The 25,056-nt window shown below is 40.6% G+C and overlaps 3 protein-coding genes across 5 annotated transcripts in view; 2 read left to right on the top strand and 1 right to left on the bottom strand.

Moving 5' to 3' along the window:
- Positions 1-3,548: 3,548 nt before the first annotated feature.
- Positions 3,549-7,062, bottom strand: LOC146668748 (perforin-1-like). The gene is made up of 3 exons (XM_085408748.1): positions 7,039-7,062; positions 5,838-6,373; positions 3,549-4,757 (listed from the first exon to the last, which is right to left on the bottom strand). The coding sequence occupies exons 2-3, from the start codon at positions 6,371-6,373 to the stop codon at positions 3,590-3,592; spliced, it is 1,704 nt and encodes a 567-aa protein (XP_085264874.1). The 5' UTR covers positions 7,039-7,062; the 3' UTR covers positions 3,549-3,589.
- Positions 7,063-17,325: 10,263 nt separating this feature from the next.
- On the top strand, positions 17,326-18,677 carry LOC146668747 (myeloid-associated differentiation marker-like). The gene has a single exon (XM_085408747.1). It carries the CDS (start codon positions 17,598-17,600, stop codon positions 18,471-18,473), a length of 876 nt encoding a protein of 291 aa, XP_085264873.1. The 5' UTR covers positions 17,326-17,597; the 3' UTR covers positions 18,474-18,677.
- A 626-nt stretch (positions 18,678-19,303) lies between these two features.
- The window catches only part of LOC146668746 (testis-expressed protein 2-like), a 34,307-nt gene continuing 28,554 nt past the window's right edge, over positions 19,304-25,056 (top strand). For 2 of the 3 annotated variants that reach the window (XM_085410745.1, XM_085410743.1), the window contains exons 1-2: positions 19,304-19,488; positions 19,950-20,041. The gene's annotated coding sequence lies outside the window, so the exon portion shown is untranslated. Of the gene's footprint in view, positions 19,489-19,949; positions 20,042-24,670; positions 24,980-25,056 lie in introns of those variants that run through there. The other variant, XM_085410744.1, reaches the window with a different exon arrangement.

Here is a 25,056-nt window from a genome sequence, read left to right as displayed (position 1 = left end):
TTCGGGGATCTTGCTGATATTCCCAGATGTGTGTGTTATGTGGTTTGGATAACTTTCCTACCAGATTCCATTCACTCACAATATGGCATATTCTTGTATAGTTATTATTTTTAAATTACTTCTTTACTATACTTTTCTGTTGATGTTACAGTAAGTTCACCTTTCAACTACAAATGAATTAATGTGCAGTGAAAATCGCATATTGTGAGGCCCTCTGCATGAAATAGGTTTAGCCTACACAGATAACAGTCTGGTGCAACTGAGTTGATGGGAAGGACTCATATAGTTAAAGCTGAGCAACAAAGGCCACAGAAGCCCTTTAACACAAAATATACTTAAATGTATAAGTTACATTTTGCACTGAATGTTCTGACTGTATTCTGTGACCATGTAGATAAATTGTGTTTCTAAATGATTTTATGATTGTTATTTATCTTTGTAAAAAGCCATGCAGACTGCTGTTGTACTCTGTATTATTGTTTGGCCCCTTTACAAAGGCTAATTAAAACCTCACAAACACAACTAGTTCACATATGTATGGATTTACTTCATATTTCCAAAATAAGCTTCAAACATTTGACCCACAGGCCAACTGCTGGCTTTTTAAAGTGGACAGTTTCAGAGAAGGAGGGCAACAATTTCTGCTTCTCATTGTTTTGAAACCAGGAAGAATGATCTTTTTTTTTTTTTTTTTTTTTTTTTGGCCTGTCCCGTTTGGCTCTTTTGCCATCAGAATTGTTGTCTAAAGGCAAAGAAAGATGCCCAACGGATTTACTTTACCAAACTGACCATCCCAGCCTTGCCGTAATGGTCCATTTGATTCACCTTTTATTGTTTATTTTATTTTCACTTACTGAATACGGGACAGACTTGACTGGGGGAAAGAAAGGGAGAAAGAAAGAGGGAAAGAGAAACAGCTGAGAAGAGGGACGGGGGAGAAGGGCAAAAGACAAAAACCAACAGAACGGGCAGAGAAAAAAAATGCATATATCAATCACCTGGATCACCTGCTGAGAAAGAAAAAAGAAAGCAAGCAGAAGAGAACAAGAGTAATAGAATAAACAACATCACAATGATATATGGGAATATGACAGTAAATACTAAATGTTAAACATTATTGTGCAGCACATAAGATCAACAGAACACAGTGTGCTTTGAGGTAGGAGCCAAAAAGGGTGTAGTTTGTGGGTGTGATCACCCGTGTGTACACCTGTGAGCATGGACGCGCTTGTTTTTTTAAAAGGTTCCTTCATGTAATAATCTGCTAGAGGGTGTGGGGGGGCCACAGCCCCGTCCTCCAGGGCGTGAAGCAGGTGTGGATGAGATCAAAACTCCAGACATCCAGAGGCCCCCAGAACACAAGAGACCAAGGAAGACCAACAGAGGGGCAGCTGCGCCACTGTCCCGGAAAGAGCTGAGGAGAGTCCCAGATGAGGGCTCACTCAGCAGCCGCGGAGCAGAAGCCAGGGGGAGTTGCAGTGACGCGCCCGTGAGCTCCGCCGGCAGCCAGCTGCGCCTGAGTGACCGAGCCCCAGGCCGAGAGGCCGGGGGCACCCCACCTCCGAAGTGGCCCGAGCGAGCCCCAGGCTCCAGGCCCCGATAAGCGGCCGCCAAGGAGTGAGCCGGTGTGTACCTGGACGCCCATCCCCGGACACAAAGAACCACCAACGCACCGATGTCTGAGGGGGTCCGCCACTGGCAGGGGAAGTGGTGGTAGGGGGAGATAGGCCTCCAAACCTTGGAGGGCCTGAGGTGTCCCCAGAGAGGTGGCGCCTGACACCCAACCTGACATATAGACACAGACATACAGGCACACACAGATACAAACATCCATTCCCACCCTCATGCTCTCATATGCACTTACTCCACACTCAACCAACGTGGAGACAGACATAAAGAGACGTTGTACACACGATCACACTCCCCAAGCGTACTCTACAAACCGGGTCTAGGTGCCCCCGCCCCTGGAGGGGGGAACTGCACCCAGACCCAGGTGGTGTTTCCCTTTTCCCTGCGGTGGGGGGAGGCAGACCGCCCCGACTCCGCAGCAGCAGGAAGGCTCCACACTCCAGACCGCAGTCGGACGGCCAACTCCTCCTCCTAGCCCCCCTGCTCCAGCAGGTCGCAGAGAATGGGGGTGAGAGAAGACTCCAAACCTCCCTCCACCCGCTCATTGTAATGTTGATGCATGTGTGTTCTAAGGTGCATTTAAAACCCAGGAGGGCTTGGAGCTACCTGCCAGAGAGCAGCAGGTAAGCGCATGGTCCCTCCTGCTAGCCCTCAATGTCTACGTGTATTTAAGGAAGAATGATCTTGCAAGTCATAAGATCACATCATGAGTGAATCTCATCATCAGCTTTACATCCTTCTTACTGACAAACACATTATCCAAAATGAAACAGGAAGAACTCAAATATATTAATTTTCTTTATAAAGTATCATTTATTAAATGTCAAAGTTTTCAGCAATAGTACTTTTATTAAAATAGTTTTTTGTTGTAATTCAACAGTTTGATCCCACTTAAATTCACACTGGGTTGTATGTGACCCATGAAGTAAAAGTCAAAGTGAACTTTATTGTCATCTCAGCCATGTAAATGTATGCAAAGAGACAAATTATAAAGCTCCAGGTTTACACATAGTGCAAATGGCAGGATACTGTACTCTGACATAGAGAATAAGTAAAAAGATACAAATTCTAAATACAAACTTAAACTGTATGGTTAGTCTGCAGTAAACTCCAACACAGAAAGTATGGAATGATGCTTGTATTGATCAGCCATGTCCTGAGTTTATGTACCGTACTCTGCAAGACACAAATGAAGTGGACAGTTGTAACTTATATGAGCTGCACAGTTACAAATTTGCAGTACGTGAAAGTGTAATACAGAAGAAGCAGCGCAGTCTGGATATAAAATGCAATGTCTGAAACTTGAATAGACATGAACATGACAGATGCAGTTTACATTCTAACCAGACAGCCCTGCACAGAAGCAGGAGGTGCCGCAGCTTTGCCATCTGTATGGAACCATTTAAGAATGAGAAGATATGAAATGACATGGATAAAAAAACAAAAATAACAAAAGTTAAACATTCTCAACTTTTTCCCAATACATTAAAACAGTTTTCACACATGCACTGCAGCTCTAAACCTTTTCACACATTACTCACTGGAGACGCACATGTGAACAATTGTGCTACTCAAGAATGTTTTAAAAATGACAAAGCATTTTGTAGTATTACACTGACGGTGAACAGCAGGCTCTGATCGATAGAGCAGCATAGATCTATTATTCGGCCTATGCTTTACTAACTGATCTAGAAGTGGAGACTTGAGTCTGCTGTTGTCACAGATTTTGTTTTTAACTACTTTAAAACCCACAAAGGCGTGTGCTAGTTTTACTTCCTTCACACCTAAAACAAACTGGGGCAACTGTTCTTTGTCATGACTTCTTCATGCATTACACCCACTGAACAAATAAATGTAAATATTTTAGCTGCAATAAAAAGCAAAAACATAAGCAAACAGATATCCAGTACATAATCATCTCCCCCTGACTCATTTCCTAACAATGACATTTGGTTTAAAATCACTCATTTACTGACTCCTCATACTTATTCCCAATCTTTCCAAGAAGAACCCCATTTCTGGTGTGGAAAACCTCAGCCAAAGACGGACTCATGGCCGAGGGGATATACTCCTGACACTGGTTCCCACTAAGACTTGGTGCACACTCTACGATGTAGGAAAAGAAGAAGGTCCCATGATTCAGCATGCAGCTGTCGCTCACCTTCCCTGCTCGCAGATCAAATGAACACTCGCCTAACAGATCACTGTTCCAGTAAGTGTCCTCATCATACACAGCAAATTTAAGTTTGTTTTTCATGTTGATGGTGATGGTTCCAAACTCAAATGTTTCTCTCCATCTAGGGTTGTCATCATTACTTATAATATCAGTGCGCTTTTTCTGATCACCATATGTCACCTCCACTGAACCATCTGTCTCAGTCCACTTGTCACCATACAGACCCTTTGCATAAAGTTTGAACACCTTTAAGGTTGCCAGACCTTTCCCAGCAGGACAGCAGTTTGACTTGATGTTCTGGTTACTGTTGCAGACACAAGCACAAGGATCTCTTGCGTTTGATCGGTGCCCAATCTTACAGGTTTCTGAACATTTCTTCAGCACTGCATTTTTCTTAATGTACTGCTCCACTTGTTGCTTCAGTCCCGCCCTGGCAGGATGATTTAATGGCAGTATGGTGTGTAGGGGTTTTAAGTTGTATTGGACCACATCAGGGATACTTTTAAGAGAAATGAGCCAGTTTTTATAGGCCGAGGGGTCAGATTGACCTACAAAGAGGATATCACCTCCATCAATATCTCCACCAATGACCTCTGTGCGCCGCTCATTAAATGAACTGCTGAAAGTTTGATTAGACCCCAACTTGTTTTTCTTTCTCTGACAGTGGTCAATTGTGGCATTAATACTGGCAGAATTTGCAAAAGAAGCTGAAGCTTCAACTGACAAACAGTCACTAACATCAGTATCTGTTAGTCCATTCATTGTAGCCATGCAGGTCTTGACAGCAGTGGTTGCTTTAATTTCACCTCCAAGAGACACTTGTGTGATGTAATGTGTTCCATAAGTGTCAATCAGATTGTGATATAATGGCGCAGTTTTAGAGGAATAAGGGGGAATATCCAAAGCCGACTTAAATTCTTGACTCAAAGGAGGACTTGTTGCCAGTCTGTAGCTGTGGAACAGAAAAGCATATCACAGAAAAGTGAATCACCTTAGATTTTGTTTCCTTTAAGTCAAATCATAATACTTTATTAATCGCAGAGGAAATGGCAGCAAACTATTAAGAAACAGTGTTGTCAAACATATGACTCACTGGCCAATCTGATCCAGTGGATGGCTTAGCAAAGTATACAGACTGGGAGCAGGAGGGCATCATTTTTAGCTTTTCACAGTATATTGCACCAGGGAGCATTGTCTTAAAAATCATTATAATAAGTTTGCATATTGAGTTCATGTCAACTAGATGTTCGTCATCCGTTTTACATTATATCTGCCAAATACATTAACCATTGCCAGCCATATTGAGGAACAATAATTAATCCAAACACAGAAACAAGGAAAACTCAAACTTAACGATGTGCTTCAATAACTGTGAACATTTTCTATATATGATAGGGCTTTTTTACACTGACGTTTTTTTCTGTAATGTTTTACATACTTAAAATTAAAATAGGCTATATGTGACACATAATTGAAAATCTGTTTGACGTCACATAAATTCAAATGAAATAAAATTTGTTATTATAAAAAAAAGTGCATTTCTGTCACTAAAAAAATGTATCCATAACACAAAATTTAGAGTTATTTTATCGAAATTTAGAATAAAAGTAGCTCGAAATTTTGACTTACTTTTCTCAAAATTTGGAGTTATTAACTCCAAATTTTGAGCTAGCACTGCCAATCAGTAATCTATGTGAATTACGTCATTTCTTTGTTACCCAGAAGCTGAAGCCCTCAGCTACAAATGCTACAGCTAAGCTACCACTATTACAGTCAGTCCTGAATGCACAAATTGCTGATTATTTTCAGTGTGGCTTCACAAAATATGAAATCCTTGTGTTATTAGCTGAATCACATGGTGTTACTATCAGCAAACATACTCTCGAAAGCGCCGATTTGTTGCGATCCAGTTTTGAGTGCGCATTCCACGTAGATTACTGATTGGCAGAGCTAACTCGAAATTTCGAGTTACATTTCTCAAAATTTCGAGTTTCGGAAACGGGCTTCCATAAATATTCCCTGACATACTCACCCATAGAATTTACAGTTGATCGAATGGTGTAAGAAGGTGTAGCGGTCTTGTTTTGACTTTTTCATGGCAAAGGTGGAATCTCTTGAGTGAGAACCTCCTAAGCCAACCCCAACCTTTGCTGAAGGATCTACCGGGACGTCAAGGCCAATTGTCCAGTTGTTGGATACAGATGATGTCGAGTCACTGACAAGAGTTTCAACAGAATCATAGACCACACTGGAGACCTTCAAACTGCACTTGGGCAGGGTTCTCCAGTCCACCACAGCAACAGGGACCTTCTGTTTCTCGCCATTCATGTAACGGTTACAGTACATCCTACAGTTACCATTTCCAATCTTCCATGTTTCAGTGTCGATCACATAGGCACCTTTTCTCTCCATCGTCACAATGTCAAAGCCTTCACCACCCAAGTTGTAACCAGGGACAAAGTGAGCCTTTTCACACTCCTGTGGTGTACCAATGAAGCTCACACTGGAAGGAAGGCACAGGGGACTCCATGCCCAACACAGGAGCAGGACGTGCCACAGCTTTGCCATCTGAATGGAACAATGAGAAGAGATTAAATGATGATTAAACTTTAAATATAAAAAAATGACCAATATAATAGAGTATTTTTCAAATGTTCACTTCACCCCCAAATAATTTGTCATTTCTCAGTGGAGATGTATGTGAAACCAGAAATCACACAGTTAAACTTTTGTGTCTATGTAGTGGTATGAGTATGAGTGGTCAACCTATATCCTGCCTCAGTACCTACCTCACTCTACCCTGGCAGCTTTTTTAATTAAACCAAACAGTGGTAAAGTTGTGTTTACTGTGATTTTCTATTGTACCTGTGCATACTAAAGTGAAGTACCAGTTCTTATTTAGCACAGTAAAGATACAAAAAGAGACGAAGAGAAATGTTAAAGTAGACCACTGCAAAACAATGTAATATAAAAGGAAAAAAAGACAAAAATTGCTTGCTTTTCTTAATCTGGTGAGAAGTTGAGTACACTTTGAAAACATTTAGACAGACTTTACTGTCCTAAAAAAATTCCAGAAAACAAATGCTGCTAAGATATCTTTAAAAAAAAAATCGAATTTCTCCACGTTCATAAAGTGTGGGCATGCAAACAACAATTTATAGATAAAAGGCTATTAAACTTGTTAACCCTGCATGTAATCATTCTTAAAGAAACAAAGGACTTGGTGGTCTTACTTTGACAGTTGACCGCAGGCTTTGGTTAGTACAGTCTATGATCTGATCTAGACTGTTGTACAGATGAAGACGTTGAGTTTTTATACTGAACATATAAAAAGTCAATGTCATATGCGCACCAGTTTTACTTCCTTCACACATATTTAATGTGTGTGGAAACTATTGCTCTTTACACATTATTGAAATAAAACAAAGGTTAAGTACACCCATTGTGAAATCCTCCTTACCAGCAATATCTTGCAGTTATGCAGATATTGCAGCACTCAACAGCATTTCAGTCCCCTGAGTTCTGAACTGGGCCTTGATTCTTTTTTTTTTCCAGCCAAACTGTGCTTTGGATTATTGTCCTGCTGCAAGACCAAGTTTCGGTGGATTTAGGTGTCAGACTAACTTTGGTATACAAAAAAGTTCATGGTCGATTCAGTGATTGCAAGAATGAATGCTGAATGCTGTGGATGCAAAACAAGCACAAAACAACACCCAAACAAATTTGCTAGAACATCCACTCCTAGGAAGATTGCGACATTGTGTTAATATACACCTGAATACTGCAGACCAGCCCAAACTGCCAAATCCTCTGCTTCTATACACGTGGCCAGACATGCTGATAATCAGTTAATCAAGTGCACTGGATTATCAGCACCTGGCCGTTACTTACCTTGCATTCCTATGGAAGTAGTAAGGGTGTCGTTTTTGACCGGCCTGCAGAGTCCCATGACAGCTTTGCTTTTGTCAGCAAAATTATATAATAATTTCTTACAAACTATTTTAAGAATATATTATATAAAATTTATTATATAGAATTACAAATTTTAGATAATAAAATCTTACTAAGAAGAAACATTTATTTATTAAATGTGCAACAATAACAAGGCACAATCAAAACGCCACTTCTTCATCTGTACTAGAATCTAGGTCTAGTCAGTTATGGGGCAACAATAATTAGCAGAAAAATTTTTAGCCAAAATATGAGAACTTGAAGAAGGTGATAGCAGTTAGACGAAGACAATACTATGGACCAGACCTCATACCACAGGCTATACCCAGGGGAAGCTACACCAAGTCTATATGGTTTACCGAAGATACATAAACAGGGTGTACCTTTAAGACAAATTGTCTTCGTGATCAACTTGGTCACCCAAGTTTCTGTCTTGGATCTTCAACCTGCTGGCAGGCAGCTCTAAACACCACAACCAGAACACCTTGGATTTTGTTGAGAAGGGAAGTGAAATCATTATGGAGGCAGATGAAATATTGGTCTTGTATGATGTTACATGTCTGTTCACTTGTGTTCCAGTCACTGAAGCAGTGGAGGTAGTTTGTAAGAGATTACAGAAACACGACCACCTTCAGCACCAACCAAGTGTGTTTGCTCTTGGAACTGTGTCCGAATCCCTCCAATGTCACATACAAGGGTCAGTACTACAGGCAGAAACATGGGTGTGCCATGGGTTCCTCGGTTTCACCTATTGTGGCCAACTTGTACATGGAAGAAGTGGAAAAGAGGGCTTTGTTATCCTACCCTGGAACACCATCAAGTCATTGGTTCAGGTATGTGGATGACACCTGGGTAAAAATTCACAGATAACATTAATTCGGTGGACCAACACATCAACTTCACTAGGAAGGATATGAAAAATGACATGTTAGCCTTCTTAGACTCTGAGATTTCTATCAGTAACGGGGGACATGTAAGAGTTTATGTGTACTGTAAACCAACATATTCAGAACAGTATTTAAGGTTTGACTCTCATCATCCACTGGAGCACAAACTGGGTGTCATCAGGACGCTACAACACAGAGCGAACACCCTCCAGTCTATTGTGCAGTCTATTCACACCTATTCCAACGTAACTCCACCCCACTGCACAAAGCAAGTTCCATAAAAACATGGATGAGCATGTTTGGTGTGGAAGAACTTGACGGGCCTACGCAGAATCCTGACCTCAATCTCATAGGACACCTTTGGGATGAAATAGAGTAAGCCAGGTCTTCTTGCCTGAATATAAGAGCTGATGCTGTTATATTAGCAAAGTGTGGGTCAACACCATATTAAACCCTATGGATTAAGATTGGAATGTTACTTAAGGTTATTTGTGTATGACTACAGACAAGTGAATACTACTGGGCACTGCCTAACTGTGCTTAATTTAATTCTCCCCAGACTTCAGGCCAAGGTGGGGGAATAGAAACTGTTTTTTGGAGTATATACGACTGTAAGCAGCTTTCTCCCTCATTTTCCTCCAGTGTTGAATTGACCTTATTTGAGCAGGACTGCTCTAACCCAGTGTTATGTGTTGTGATTTACTGTCCACCTAAATACAATAAGGACTTCTTATATGACTTTTTAAAAAGCCTTAGCTTAATCTCACACAGTGGGTGGCTGGGCCTGCACATGCATGTGGGCATACAGTGAACCTTGTCTCATCCTATAGCCTGCTTGTTTTAAACTTGATGATTTTAGATGCAGTGTTTTCAGATCATAAGTCTGTGTTATTTGACATTGTTTTGTCGACAGGTTGTGTTAAGAACCACACTCCTGAATATAACCAGATGTCAGCACGTTTCATGAATTGTCCCAGCTAATTTCCATCCTCCACACTGACAGTACACTGCTTATGCTGTCTTTTTACTAAATGGTAAATGGCCTGTATTTGTATAGCGCTTTTCTAGTCCCTAAGGACCCCAAAGCGTTTTACACAACCTGTCATCCACACACTGGTGATGCCAGCTACATTGTAGCCACAGCCACCCTGGGGCGCACTGACAGAGGCGAGGCTGCCGAACACTGGCGCCACCGGGCCCTCTGACCACCACCAGTAGGCAACGGGTGAAGTGTCTTGCCCAAGGACACAACGACCGAGACTGTCCGAGCTGGGGCTCGAACCGGCAACCTTCCGATTACAAGGCGAACTCCCAACTCTTGAGCCACGATCGCCCCACATTTGCTAGTGGCATAAAGAAGCACATCCCTTTGATTAATTCCAAATGAGCATACGGCGGTGTCTCTGGGAGCGCGCAGGAATTTTCAGCTGGGAAGAGCAAGTAACTGCTCATAAAGTCGCTGCTCATAAAAACCAACACTCACGTGTTCTTAAAAATATCTGTAATTCCGGTATCACGCTTGTAACAATTTTTGCGATTTGAATTTTTCGCTGCATTTGTTTTCGTTTACCTTATTTCTGACTGGCTGCAGGGTGAGGGCGCTGATCGAGAGCCCGCCTGTGTGTGCGTGGATTAACTTTTTAATTAGATCTGCGTAGGGTTTTTAAACTGTAATGTAAAATATTCTGCTGTTTTAATGTATTTTACCGTAGGACTCCACTAAATGAGCAACCTAACAGCATTAAAATGGACTGATTATCTAACGACTGAAGTGACGCGCGTATTTACACGTAAACTCTTTCGTGCGCGTTTTAGTAAATACTTTACACCGGTAAGGTCTAAACAGTAAAGTAAACTGACTGTCCGTGAGGAGCACCGTTCCGGGAATCACGTTACTGACGGACCTCTCCGAGTCTCCAACATAAAACGTCTGCGCATGCACCCTCTCTCGGCAAGCTGTGAAACGTCTACCTACTTCTCTGCTACATTAATTAGGAATTGGGACATTTAAAAGACTAGGGCTCAGATATGCAGCTTAATTCTAGATCAGGCGAAACGACTATACACACAAATGTAGCCTCTTTACATGAGGTAACCCGTGTTCAGTTTCAGCCAGTAGCGCTTTTGCATGACAGCAGAAAGTGAAGGTAGTCAGCTGGACTATTGCGCCAACTTGCCTCTCACTTTTTAAAAAAAGTTTTGGGGGTTTTTTTGTTGTGTGTGTGACCTTGTGTGTGCCAGTCAGCCACATCACACCTTGATTAGTGAGGTTGCCTTGATTGTTACTCCCAGAGATTTATATGATGATTGGACTAGAGAGTCTTATGCATGCTGCTGTACTAAATAAATGTGCAATTTTTGATTGCTGTTGTAGCTGTTGTTTTTCGCAGTTTCCGTAGAAACCATAATACAGGAACAACTTGTTTTTTTAAATATGAGTTTATTCATGCTTATTTTTGTCAGTGATCCAAGAGTCATCTGAGAGATGCTAGCATCAAACCAGGAGCCTGTGTTCTTGTCAGCATCTCTAAACGTTTGTCTTCATCTCGCCCAGGTTGCCCATTTATTATTTTATTATTCCTAGCTACCCTTGTTTTTTTTTTCTTTTTTTAAACCTGTCTTGCTCAGAAGCAAGCAGAATAATGGTCCGAATGCTTTGTTGTGCCAAACATGTTTGCTTTCCCAAGAGGAGCACAGTAGACTCTTCTTGTTGATGTTTTTGCTTCATTCATTTATTTCATTTTATACAGTGGGGCAAAAAAGTATTTAGTCAGCCACCGATTGTGCAAGTTCCCCCACTTAAAATGATGACAGAGGTCAGTAATTTGCACCAGAGGTACACTTCAACTGTGAGAGACAGAATGTGAAAAAAAAAATCCATGAATTCACATGGTAGGATTTGTAAAGAATTTATTCGTAAATCAGGGTGGAAAATAAGTATTTGGTCAATAACAAAAATACAACTCAATACTTTGTAACATAACCTTTGTTGGCAATAACAGAGGTCAAACGTTTACTATAGGTCTTTACCAGGTTTGCACACACAGTAGCTGGTATTTTGGCCCATTCCTCCATGCAGATCTTCTCGAGAGCAGTGATGTTTTGGGGCTGTCGCCGAGCAACACGGACTTTCAACTCCCGCCACAGATTTTCTATGGGGTTGAGGTCTGGAGACTGGCTAGGCCACTCCAGGACTTTCAAATGCTTCTTACGGAGCCACTCCTTTGTTGCCCGGGTGGTGTGTTTTGGATCATTGTCATGTTGGAAGACCCAGCCTCGTTTCATCTTCAAAGTTCTCACTGATGGAAGGAGGTTTTGGCTCAAAATCTCACGATACATGGCCCCATTCATTCTGTCCTTAACACGGATCAGTCGTCCTGTCCCCTTGGCAGAAAAACAGCCCCATAGCATGATGTTTCCACCCCCCATGCTTCACAGTAGGTATGGTGTTCTTGGGATGCAACTCAGTATTCTTCTTCCTCCAAACACGACGAGTTGAGTTTATAACAAAAAGTTCTACTTTGGTTTCATCTGACCACATGACATTCTCCCAATCCTCTGCTGTATCATCCATGTGCTCTCTGGCAAACTTCAGACGGGCCTGGACATGCACTGGCTTCAGCAGCGGAACACGTCTGGCACTGCGGGATTTGATTCCCTGCCGTTGTAGTGTGTTACTGATGGTGACCTTTGTTACTTTGGTCCCAGCTCTCTGCAGGTCATTCACCAGGTCCCCCCGTGTGGTTCTGGGATCTTTGCTCACCGTTCTCATGATCATTTTGACCCCACGGGATGAGATCTTGCGTGGAGCCCCAGATCGAGGGAGATTATCAGTGGTCTTGTATGTCTTCCATTTTCTGATGATTGCTCCCACAGTTGATTTTTTCACACCAAGCTGCTTGCCTATTGTAGATTCACTCTTCCCAGTCTGGTGCAGGTCTACAATACTTTTCCTGGTGTCCTTCGAAAGCTCTTTGGTCTTGGCCATGGCGGAGTTTGGAGTCTGACTGTTTGAGGCTGTGGACAGGTGTCTTTTATACAGATGATGAGTTCAAACAGGTGCCATTCATACAGGTAACGAGTGGGGGACAGAAAAGCTTCTTACAGAAGACGTTACAGGTCTGTGAGAGCCAGAGATTTTCCTTGTTTGAGGTGACCAAATACTTATTTTCCACCCTAATTTACGAATAAATTCTTTACAAATCCTACCATGTGAATTCATGGATTTTTTTTTCACATTCTGTCTCTCACAGTTGAAGTGTACCTCTGGTGCAAATTACTGACCTCTGTCATCATTTTAAGTGGGGGAACTTGCACAATCAGTGGCTGACTAAATACTTTTTTGCCCCACTGTAATTCATAATATTGCTGGAGTGGAGGAATGGACGAAGAAAAGGACCAGGAAAAAAGAGAGAAAACAGTATGTGTGTGTGTGTGTGGGGGGGGGGGGGGGGGGGGGGTCAAGGATGAAGCAAACAGATATGCTAGGACTCCAACTGCTGCATTGGTAACAAAGCACACTCAAACGATACGCAGCACCTAAAGGCCGAAACAAAGAGAGGAGACCGAGGACAGTCAAGAGAGCTGAAGATCTGAGGCCACACTTCCCGATGACAACCGTGTGTCCATCCCAGCCAACCCCCGCCAGAGAACGGCCACCTCAGCACGAGCTGAGGATGGGGTCCCAGACCCCGAGTACCACCCAACACCTAGCAGAGCCCCCACCACACGACAAAGAGGCCCAAGCCACCCCTGGCCACATCCCCCAAGGAAACAGCTCACCAATCACACCTAAACACTCAGTCAGACACCCCGGAGCCACCAAGTACCCAACAAAGGCCTAAAATACCCATAGGTGACCAGTTACAGTGGCCAAAGTGTGAAGCTGGAGACCGCAGTTTGTTTTCTGTTTCACCCACTGTTTAGTTTCATTTTTAATCACTGCCTGGTTAGAATTAGGCTCAAAAACTATTTGATTAGACTACAGAGAACATCACGATTTGAGTTAGAATATATAAGATGCCCTAACAGTAACACACATTTCAGGGTCTTAAACAATACACAACCAACCCGTAGTATTCAACCAACACAGACTGTGTTATTCTCATACCACATAAACCAAGTACTTACACCATTTTCCTTTATTCAAATGCAGCTTATCTTTCTTTAGTTTATTTTTTAGCTTATCTTGTTTTCAATACTTTGTGGTCTGATGTAATCTGACTAATTTAGCTGAATAGGGAAACCTTATTAAGCTTGCATTAGATTTATATCAATTATAGCACATATTTGTCTTATGTGTCTCATCACATATGTGTCTCATCAATAACCACCATTTTAGTTATAACTGTTTTTTATTGCACATTAAGAATTCAAGATTAAGTTCTTCTGCAGTAAAACCACTGAAGCCAACTTGACATTTCTAATGCAGTTCCTGGTAAGAAGTCAGTAAACATTAACACAATTCCAGCTTAAAGCTTATTCAGAGTTAAATCCACCCTTTAGCAAAAAAGAAAGCTCGTGCTCTTTAATAATCTTGTCATTGAGAAGAGGAATTCAATCAAGAGATATTATCATTGTCCTTGTGAGTTTATTGATTTCTTGGCACACTGCAGTATGTGTATATTTTTGCCATGAATTGTACCGAAAATTTCCATCCAGTTAACAATAAAAGTGCATATGAAGTCTGCTTTTATGGTTTGTTTCGTGTTTTTCGTTTGAACGCTGTTTGTTAACACTACCACCTACATCCATCAGACTAGATTTTAATAAAGGGTATCATGAAAAAAAGTTCATGTCTATTATTGGTTTAATAGTATGATGAAGTTCAAATTGTCTAAACTATGATTGAGGGTTAGAGTGAGCATGTGCGTGTCTGTGGGGTGGGTAGGTGGGGGTGTTTACACTGTCAGTACATGGTGTTGGAAAACATTTCACAGAATTATTAGGCAGTCAGTGTTAAAATTACACAGTGTTAACAGTGTGAACTGTGCTTTGTTGTTGCTGCAACTTTTCTGACTAAACAGTACAGTACAGTTTATTAAAAGAAATATAAAGACTGATCTGACACATGATCAAACATACTGCAAAGTTCACAATATGTAAAAGTTTTTAGTATGTTAATGTCGACTTACTTTCAGGATTTCAACGGAATAAAAGCACACAATACTATTTATTGTAAAAAAGAAAGGCACTCAAAGGTCACAACACTGCATCTTATTAGTTTGCTTTGCAGTGAATTGTTAGCCAAATGCCCAATACGTCTGAACACATACAGGGAAGATGCACTTAGTTTGAGACCTACAGAATCTACTTTTTCCATAACTGATTACTTGTGTCTCCCAGAGTTTTTACAAGTAGAATGGAAGCAGTTTGGTTGTCAGAAAAAGCTCTACTTGTCAGAGTTTAAAATTTCCTTTTTGCTAAAGTTGGAGCTTAAACTGCCGCTGAGTTATGCTACCATGGACTCAGGCTGCTAGAATATCTCTCATGATTCATCAAGCATCAAAGAACCTCTCAGTAATAAAATAATTAGCTGTACAACCACTTACAGCTTTCAAGGCTCAAAACTAAACGCAACCATGAAATCATAAAAACAAAAGGCATCAAAATTTGAGGAAAAAAAATCACCAGGAAATGGTACAAGCCATTAGCGATTGACTACTCAATACTGTACTAAGTACGTGGTAAAAACATATGAAGTGAAATGTACGTTAAGCCTTTTTTTATTGTCGTACTATTTGTAATTTTCAGGTTATCATCACAATGTCGATCGGAGGGTAAAGGTTTTATTTAAACTCAGTAGGCTACATGGCATGTGAAGGCATTTCAGAGAATCGTGCTAATAACATTCAGAGTAAAAATGACTCTCACAGTCATCGCAAGAAAGACATCACTTCCTGTGATGTGGTGGAACCGTGCACTGTCAGTGCTGCAGGTTTGCAGATGCATCCCTAAAACAGTATAACAGCATATAAAGACTGGTATACATATATTCTGCTTTGCAAAGTTTATAAGTCAGTTAATGCAACAAATAAATGCATCAGCTGACAGATTTAAGCAGAATAAAAACAGCACAGTTCTTCTCTTTGTTGCCATATACCTACTTTGTAACAGCAAAGCTGCTGCAACACATGAACCAAAATGTCACACTTTTCACACTAGACTCATATGGCTCAACCATTTTTAAAACAAGCAAGCTTAATGTTTCCAGTCTTCTTTGTAAGTTTTCATTCACATATTAATATTAATAAATGATCTTACACTATGAATCAAGCATCATTGAGGATAGCACAATGACCAGGAGTTTACAGAAAGGGGAATTCAGTATATAAAAGATGACATGACGAAAGGGTTTCAGATGAAAACCTGCCACATTTCCCAAGTAAATTGTAAGAACTTGAACTGTTTTTAATTTTCCCTGTCTTAAAACCATCTATTAGATTCTTGTAATTGAATGGAAAACTACTAGGGTATAAACTAGTGTATATGTGCAATTACTCAGAATTTTAAGGTGGATTTTCTTTGTTCATATTATAAACAAGTTCACCCTCTGCTGCTGCTTATCCATAACTACAGACAGCCTTCCATCATTACTGAAATTCTGTGGTAAGTTTAAAAAGTTGCATTTCATTTTGTTACCACATGAGGGCACTATAAGGAATCAGAAATGTAAGCCATTCATCATGTGGGTTTTTACAGTAACATCTTGTAAAAAGAGATTTTTAAAAAAGGAACTTCTGAAACTTATCTTTGAAACTGAGACAAGCCTTGGTCTTAGATCTGGGTTCTTGTTAAGCTATATACAGATGTGTTCAAAACCCTGATACACGCATCACAGCCATTACCTCAGCTGCTTATCAGATGTGTCTTTAGCTTTCTGTCAAAGTTTTTGCCTTGAGACTGCGGTAACTGGGGAAATGGTGTATACAGCATCTATATATAACACAAACAGGACATGTGGCAAAACACAGAGGCAAAGAGATTGGTTATTTCCACAGAGATTATCTTGTGCTTGTATAAATACATGTACACACAGGAACACTTTTATATCTTCCCTGTGAAAACATGCATGCAGATAATTATGCACGCACACAGTGATTCTACATCGTAAATCTATTTACAGTGTATGCTAGACAAAGTCACACCCATGGATGCAATCAAGCAGTAAAATGTTTACAGCTTTCTTCTAGCTCTCAACACAACTTATTTCCAAATGTTACAAAAAAGTGAGGGGTGGTAGTGGCAGGGGGGTAACAGATGCTCTTTACAATATCAGCCTATTCTCCCCTGAGAGTACAGCAGGGCACACCCACAAACAGATCCACCAAGCAACTCTAAATGATCTACAGCACTCCGCAGATCAGTGAATATTGTCCTAAAACAAATGCACGACATACATCTTCAAACAATAAAAAAAAACCCGCTCTATCTTATTACTGCTACTTCAGAAGAAAAAAAAGGAACAACGCTTCATGAGAACTGAAGGTAGGAGGAAGATTGCTCTGTTTGCATTTGCTTTTTGTTGTGGCCATTTGCACCTACCTCCACTGAGACTGAAAGTGCACGGCTGCAACCTCAAAAAGGAAGTAGGCGAGGTCTATTTTGACACCAACCGTGCTTCGAAATATATTCCAAGAGGTGCTGTTTTGAAGTTTCATTTTACACATATTTAGGTGCTGGAGAACGGAAGGAAGACAGTGAAATAATTTCAAGATTTATTAGGTTTTTTTGTATTATTATGATCTTGTTGAGTTAACTGCTTCCATGGACACTACTGGACTATTCTCCAAAACCCTGATTAAACGGATATTTGTGGATTTATACAAGCTGGCTGAACTTTTGAACTACAAGATATAAAAAAAATAAACCTTGAGGAACTGAGACTGAGGTATTGTTCAAGACGCCTAAATATACTGCTGGATGCTAGATCGCTCAGAGTGCACGGTGTGACAATGCCTGTGATTGTACTAGAGGCCAGAGACTTCACCAGTCCCCTTTTCCTGGTGCGCACATTGGAAGTCCTAACAACCTGCACAGCATTCAGTCTTGTGGCCTCTGTGGAACATAGTAACACAACTTGGAACAGAACCTTTAGGATCTTCTGTATGTTCATCTGGTGCTTCTTCTTCACCATTACCCTGCTCATCCACATCCTGAGCATCATCCAGTTTCACAGTCTTATCCGAGTATCCTGGAAGAACCTAACTATGACGGTGGCAGTGTTGGGGGCACTGATGACTTTCAGTACATCTGTGATTTTCCCTTGGATGGTGATGGATCATAAGGGGGAACTACCACGTCCTGTGGCGGCTGCAGTGGCCTCAGGTCTCACCTTCCTGGCCTACACCTCAGAGTCAATTGTGCTCCGCACCCAAGCGCACGAGCAAAGAGGCTACATGAGCACCATGCCGGGTCTCCTCAAGATCACCCAGCTATGGGGGGGCTGTATGATCATACCTCTGGTTGTGGAGATGGTCCATGAACTCCTTAATGGAGTAGCATGGCAGCTATCGGTCTCTGGTGTGTCATATGGTGTCTGCATCCTCATGTCTCTAATTACACTGGTGGTTATAGTAGGTGACTTTGCTGGACGATGTCTTCTGCCTTTTGACAGATTTTTGGCTGGCTTCTCCCTAATTGGAGTACTGCTCTACATGTTGGCCACAGTGATTTGTTTTACCAAGATACTGCAGCTGAATGAAAACAAAAACGCCATAACACAACAGCTGGTTATTATGGAAACCGTTATATCCAGTATTACACTATTAGCTTACACAGTGGATCTCGCTTTCTCCATCAAACTGTTGTGTGACAGGGGTCGTATGTGAAGGTCCTCATATATTGTGTGAAAAGTGTTCTGAAGGGTGTAATATGGGGAAAATAACATGTTGAATGTATGATAACTATAATTAACTTCCTAAACAGTTACTCATGATGCTTAACAAATCAAACTGTAAATTAGTTATTCAGAATAAAGAGTCTAAAAAAGAAAATTAACCCAAAGGCATTCAGACTAATAATAAAATTGTTTCCAATGTAACTGATACATGAAAGACTAATTATTTTCTTTTTATTACATACCTTAACACAACCTGCAGTACCATCAGTTTAATGGGGCCAGTTGCCAGTTGCTAACACTAGATGGCAACACGACATTAGCAGTACCACTATTTAAATCACAGGAGGGAACTTTTAACTGTACATTACACTCAATGTTTATTTTCAGCAGGTGTCAGCTGCGCCTTTTTGTGAAGATAAAAACTGCTGTAAATAACATCCTTCTTTAATGCATTTAGCTCTTAAATACTAATTAGATGTGACTGTTATTCACACACTTTTTAACTGATTAGCCTGCACACAAGCAAAATAAAAGATGGATTTGCTTTCTTTTTCTTTTATGATAATCTACAAAAGGAGTTTATTTTAATTTAGTAAATTTTGTGTCCCCAAGATAAGCCAGAAAAAAAACTGTACACTAGTGTTCCCGACTTATTTACATTTTACACTGTTTACCTTACACATCTGCCTCACCAGCTCAGGCCTGCAAAGCAGCTCTGTCAAAACATCGATTGGCTATCCCAAACCGCATTGCAATGGAGTTATCCGTCTGCTCGGTTTCGATTACTCTGGCCTCCCGTGACTCCAGCGTTTTTTTCCCATTCTTCTTTAAGGAACTAAGTGCAGTTTAGTCGTTGTCAACAGGGTGAGGTAGAAGACGGGTCGAAATAAGTTGGTACGTGGAACTGAATACACACACATTACTGTGCGTGAATCTTTGGAGCCCGTTTGGAAGTTTTGCTTTTTTCGTGTGTGTCCAGGCGAACATGGAGACTCCCACAAACGGTAAGCTATCATTACGAAACACATTTTTCCAGTTTTGGTGAAATAAGCTCGTCTAAAAACAGACTTGGGAACAAATTCGGGATTCAGTTTTAAACAGGAAAACTATTCTTTTCCGTCCACTCATTGTTTATGGTTTGATATTAAGTCATGTTTGGGCTAATGGCAGTGAAAATAAGTGTAAGTTAATGCTGTCGTGTTTCACTGGTCCGTGTAAGATCATAATTAATATTATGACCACGTTAGTACCCATATTAGTCCATATAGCACCTCCCAGTATCATCCTCATGCTAACTCCTACTGTCAAAGCCTATATTTTGCCATATGGTTATATTCCATCCACAAATGGCTACCAGCTAAACGCTGAGCTACGAAGAACACACTCCCTTTATATTTTAGGTCTCTGTGTTTATATTTTTTACAGCCATAATTATCTTTGGCCCTTTAATTCTTGTGTTTCTCAGAAGCCCCATGAGCACCATGGACATGTGATACTTGACTCTGCTCTAGGCAGATGCAAGTCCCAGGCTGGATTGAATGGCACTGAGGATACAAGGTAAGCACTTAGCCAGTAAATTTGGACTGATTATTGATCGGTTTCCTGAGCTACAAATGACCTCAGTGGGGCCAAAGTCTAGATGGAAAGAGGAAAGCTTAAGAGAGAGTGCGTGTGGAGGATAGGAAGGACAAACATAGCTCTGAGTGGTGAAGAACTGAGTAGTACTACAGAACAGCTGGCATTCACAGAATAGGGATCAGATAAAACCTCTGAGTTAGAAGCAGGCCTCAGGTATTGGTGACCTGAAGATAAAGTGGAAACGTGTGTTTGTCTTACCACATAGGATTAAAGTGCCGGGATTCCCAGCTTTGTCATTCACAAAACTGAACATGTTGTCACAAAACCAGATGATTGGTAGCACCGTGGTCCTTAAAAGCCTTGCACAAGCATGGAGTCTTATATTCAAACATACAAATAAAAGAGATGAGCCCAAGGCTCCCTTCTGAAGCTCTGACTTTAAATTTACATTTCAGCAAATGCTTTTAAACGCAGATAGTTAAAGTTGAGTTTTACCATTTTTCTTGGGTTTTATTTTGTTTGGTTTGATTTATTTATTTATTTTTGTTTTGCACATACTGACTTAAGGTTATATTTAAAAATAATTTCTTAGACTTGCAGTGCATCTTTTCTTCTCATTTAACTGGTTTACTCATCACCATAGACACTACAGTGGGGCAAAAAAGTATTTAGTCAGCCACTGATTGTGCAAGTTCCCCCACTTAAAATGATGACAGAGGTCAGTAATTTGCACCAGAGGTACACTTCAACTGTGAGAGACAGAATGTGAAAAAAAAATCCATGAATTCACATGGTAGGATTTGTAAAGAATTTATTCGTAAATTAGGGTGGAAAATAAGTATTTGGTCACCTCAAACAAGGAAAATCTCTGGCTCTCACAGACCTGTAACGTCTTCTGTAAGAAGCTTTTCTGTCCCCCACTCGTTACCTGTATGAATGGCACCTGTTTGAACTCATCATCTGTATAAAAGACACCTGTCCACAGCCTCAAACAGTCAGACTCCAAACTCCGCCATGGCCAAGACCAAAGAGCTTTCGAAGGACACCAGGAAAAGTATTGTAGACCTGCACCAGACTGGGAAGAGTGAATCTACAATAGGCAAGCAGCTTGGTGTGAAAAAATCAACTGTGGGAGCAATCATCAGAAAATGGAAGACATACAAGACCACTGATAATCTCCCTCGATCTGGGGCTCCACGCAAGATCTCATCCCGTGGGGTCAAAATGATCATGAGAACGGTGAGCAAAGATCCCAGAACCACACGGGGGGACCTGGTGAATGACCTGCAGAGAGCTGGGACCAAAGTAACAAAGGTCACCATCAGTAACACACTACAACGGCAGGGAATCAAATCCCGCAGTGCCAGACGTGTTCCGCTGCTGAAGCCAGTGCATGTCCAGGCCCGTCTGAAGTTTGCCAGAGAGCACATGGATGATACAGCAGAGGATTGGGAGAATGTCATGTGGTCAGATGAAACCAAAGTAGAACTTTTTGATATAAACTCAACTCGTCGTGTTTGGAGGAAGAAGAATACTGAGTTGCATCCCAAGAACACCATACCTACTGTGAAGCATGGGGGTGGAAACATCATGCTATGGGGCTGTTTTTCTGCCAAGGGGACAGGACGACTGATCCGTGTTAAGGACAGAATGAATGGGGCCATGTATCGTGAGATTTTGAGCCAAAACCTCCTTCCATCAGTGAGAACTTTGAAGATGAAACGAGGCTGGGTCTTCCAACATGACAATGATCCAAAACACACCGCCCGGGCAACAAAGGAGTGGCTCCGTAAGAAGCATTTGAAAGTCCTGGAGTGGCCTAGCCAGTCTCCAGACCTCAACCCCATAGAAAATCTGTGGCGGGAGTTGAAAGTCCGTGTTGCTCGGCGACAGCCCCAAAACATCACTGCTCTCGAGAAGATCTGCATGGAGGAATGGGCCAAAATACCAGCTACTGTGTGTGCAAACCTGGTAAAGACCTATAGTAAACGTTTGACCTCTGTTATTGCCAACAAAGGTTATGTTACAAAGTATTGAGTTGTATTTTTGTTATTGACCAAATACTTATTTTCCACCCTGATTTACGAATAAATTCTTTACAAATCCTACCATGTGGATTCATGGATTTTTTTTTTTTTCCCCATTCTGTCTCTCACAGTTGAAGTGTACCTCTGGTGCAAATTACTGACCTCTGTCATCATTTTAGGTGGGGGAACTTGCACAATCGGTGGCTGACTAAATAATTTTTTGCCCCACTGTATATAAAAACGTATGTAGCTCATCGTTATGTCACTCCTTGGTTAGCCTCAATATGACCATTTTCTTGCCTTGATTTTAGCGTTTTGACAAGGCGAGGTGGCTCAGGTTCAGAAACTGAGTGATACCACAGTAACTTCCCAGTCACATGGTAAAGTAGACAAAAAGGCTGTAAACTTCTGTTCAAATTAACTACTTTATGCAACCTGAAGAGTGCAAAAATGCATTGACTTCACTTTTTAGACAAGAAACTTACTTCCATCTTTTGTATAAAGTCTATGCTCCTCTCAGTGGTCTCTATAGGTTATATTGAACAATACTACTTTTGTCAAGTAGCCATTGCTCATACTAAAAGAAACACTAGTGCTGCATAGTGTTATAAGGAATAAGAATTCACTTGTTGTCATCCAAACCGCCTAATGGAGCTTATTGTTTTGGTGCTCAAGAAGCTTCAAGTCATGTAGTCATTATTTTTAGATGACTAAAGCTGCTGCTTCGTGAAATTCTATTCAAAGCAATACCCACAGGCTGTGGTAAAAGCCCGCACACCAGAACACGTTTCTTTTCCTTTAAACACATGTTCAGTTTCAGGTTTAATGCAAGTAATCCAATAATGCTATCTTCTTTAGGCTTCCACTTCTTTAAACTTGCATTGTTCTCTTTTGCAGGTTGTTCCTTAACTGCCACATTGTCTCATAGTAGATCTTAAATAAAGCGTAGCAGTTAGCTGTGTTGTTGAGCCAGTTATTCACGGTAATTCACAGAGGAATTTGACTTTAAGATTTGCATGAGGCTGTTCTAAAAGAGCTCGAGTAATGCAGCCAGACTCCTGCTGACTTCAGTTAAGCCTGTTTCAAGGTGGCAAAAAAAGTGAACGTTATGGTCTCTCTTCCTGGTCGGGTATTTAGGCATTTATGCAAATCAGTTAACTCTGTAGTCGTAATGTTTATGTTGATTTTTGTGGTCATGTTATAATGTTCATATGTCTGTATAAGAAAGTGAACCCATTCTAGATGTAGCTAAAGAATAAGATAGATGTAAAACATTTTGGTTTTAACACACGAAAAGTTTGGTCTGATGTAGGCTGTCATTCTCAGAAATGTTTTTTATTGTATTTGTTTCTGGTAAGGATATATGTAACGGATATGGTCGTGTCTGAATCAGAATTAATATAGGGTTTTTTTTTCTGATTAAATTAATTTCAGTTAATTTTCAAAATTGGTATTTCTCATTTCATTTTAGTTTTTTTTATTAGAAAATTTTATGTAATTGAAGCTTTTTTATTTTATTGGTAGTTGGTATGGGATGTACTTGTATGATTTAAGAAGAATTTCAGAATGTAAGTATTATAAAGTATTTTGTCAAGGCAGTCAGTTAGGTCATTCATGCTTATGTTCTCAATAAATATGTGCATCAAAGCCTCTTAATGCTTTATGTAAAAGATTAAAACTAAAGACATTTTTTCTTTATTTTCATTCATTTTGTGACTACAGATTAATTGTTTGGTTACTTTTCATCTCTCTAAACTCTATTTTTTGTTTCTTTTCACTCTGCCTTTTAGTTTTAGTTTAGTTTTAGCTAAATTTAATAACTCAAAAAGTTTATTCTGTTCATCTGAACGTAGCGTTTCCTGTGGGGGAAACATCTGGCTACTCGTCCAAGTGACTTCTTCAATAAATCACTTGGATGAGTGAATTACTGAATAAGTAATAACGGTGGCCTGAATAGCAGACATGTCGAACGTAAACCTGAGAGAAGCATCCAGAGCCACAACCTGTGGCGTTTTGTTTTTTGTTTGTTTTTGAAGCCTACATGGTATGAAGTAAGGTACTTTGTATCCTAAGCCTGATTTGGCATATGTCAGCAAACACATTAAAAGCCACTCAGACCTCGGCGGCACAGACAGCACCTGTAGGAAGAATTCATGCTGAAAGTGCTGAAACTAAAGGACAGGATGTGGTTGAAAGGATGCAGAGAGAAAGGTGTCATTTTGGCAACCAAAGGAGAAGTAAAAGCTGCCGTAACACCTGTGAGCGACAGAACGAGGCTTAGGGTTTGAGTGTGTCTGCAGCATATCTAAATGATTTGGATCACGTTTTCATTTCCTGTCTCAGAAAGCATGTCACAAATAAAACTGCCGAATGAAAGCCGTTCAAAATGGAAGCCTTTTCCACATGTATGCCCAAACAGAATTCTGTACCGACTGGTAAAACACACACCAACTAGTTTGTGTTGTGGATGTTTTACTTTCCGAGCCAAACATGTTCTGATGCTGTTGTAATGCAGTAGAACAGGTAGTGGCTGTGTGTCTTTATCACCTCCTTAGTGTTTCTCCTCTAATAGAGTTTGACTTATTCATTTTTCACTGTGAGACAAAGAGCATGTGCTGCTCATATGTACCTGCACCCTGGTGACTCGACACCTGTTCATATCTTTGAGACACTTTCTTGTCTTCCAGGTTCTCAGCAGACCAAATCTATTTTTCGATCATCAGGAATTTGTTTTTTTATTTTTCTTACATCAGATTTTTCTTCAGCTGAGATGTAGACACACTTCTTTTTTTTTTTTTAAACTATTTTTTAAAAGGTAAAAAGAAGCAGACACTCTCTGAATGAAATGAAATAAAGTTTTAGAAAGAAAAAAAGTTTTTTTGGCAGAAAGGTAAGCAAACCTTATCATTTTTTGTTTTGGTTTTCTGTGTTTGGCTTGTGATTGATTTTTCTTCATACATGTTTATG

Source organism: Rhamphochromis longiceps, linkage group LG6 (assembly GCF_057381845.1).
Source record: "Rhamphochromis longiceps isolate RC_006_pf linkage group LG6, R_longiceps_female_GT1.1, whole genome shotgun sequence".
Taxonomy (NCBI): Eukaryota; Metazoa; Chordata; class Actinopteri; order Cichliformes; family Cichlidae; genus Rhamphochromis; species Rhamphochromis longiceps.
The sequence above is the reverse complement of the archived record's forward strand: the minus strand, read 5'-3'. Positions and strand labels throughout refer to the sequence as shown.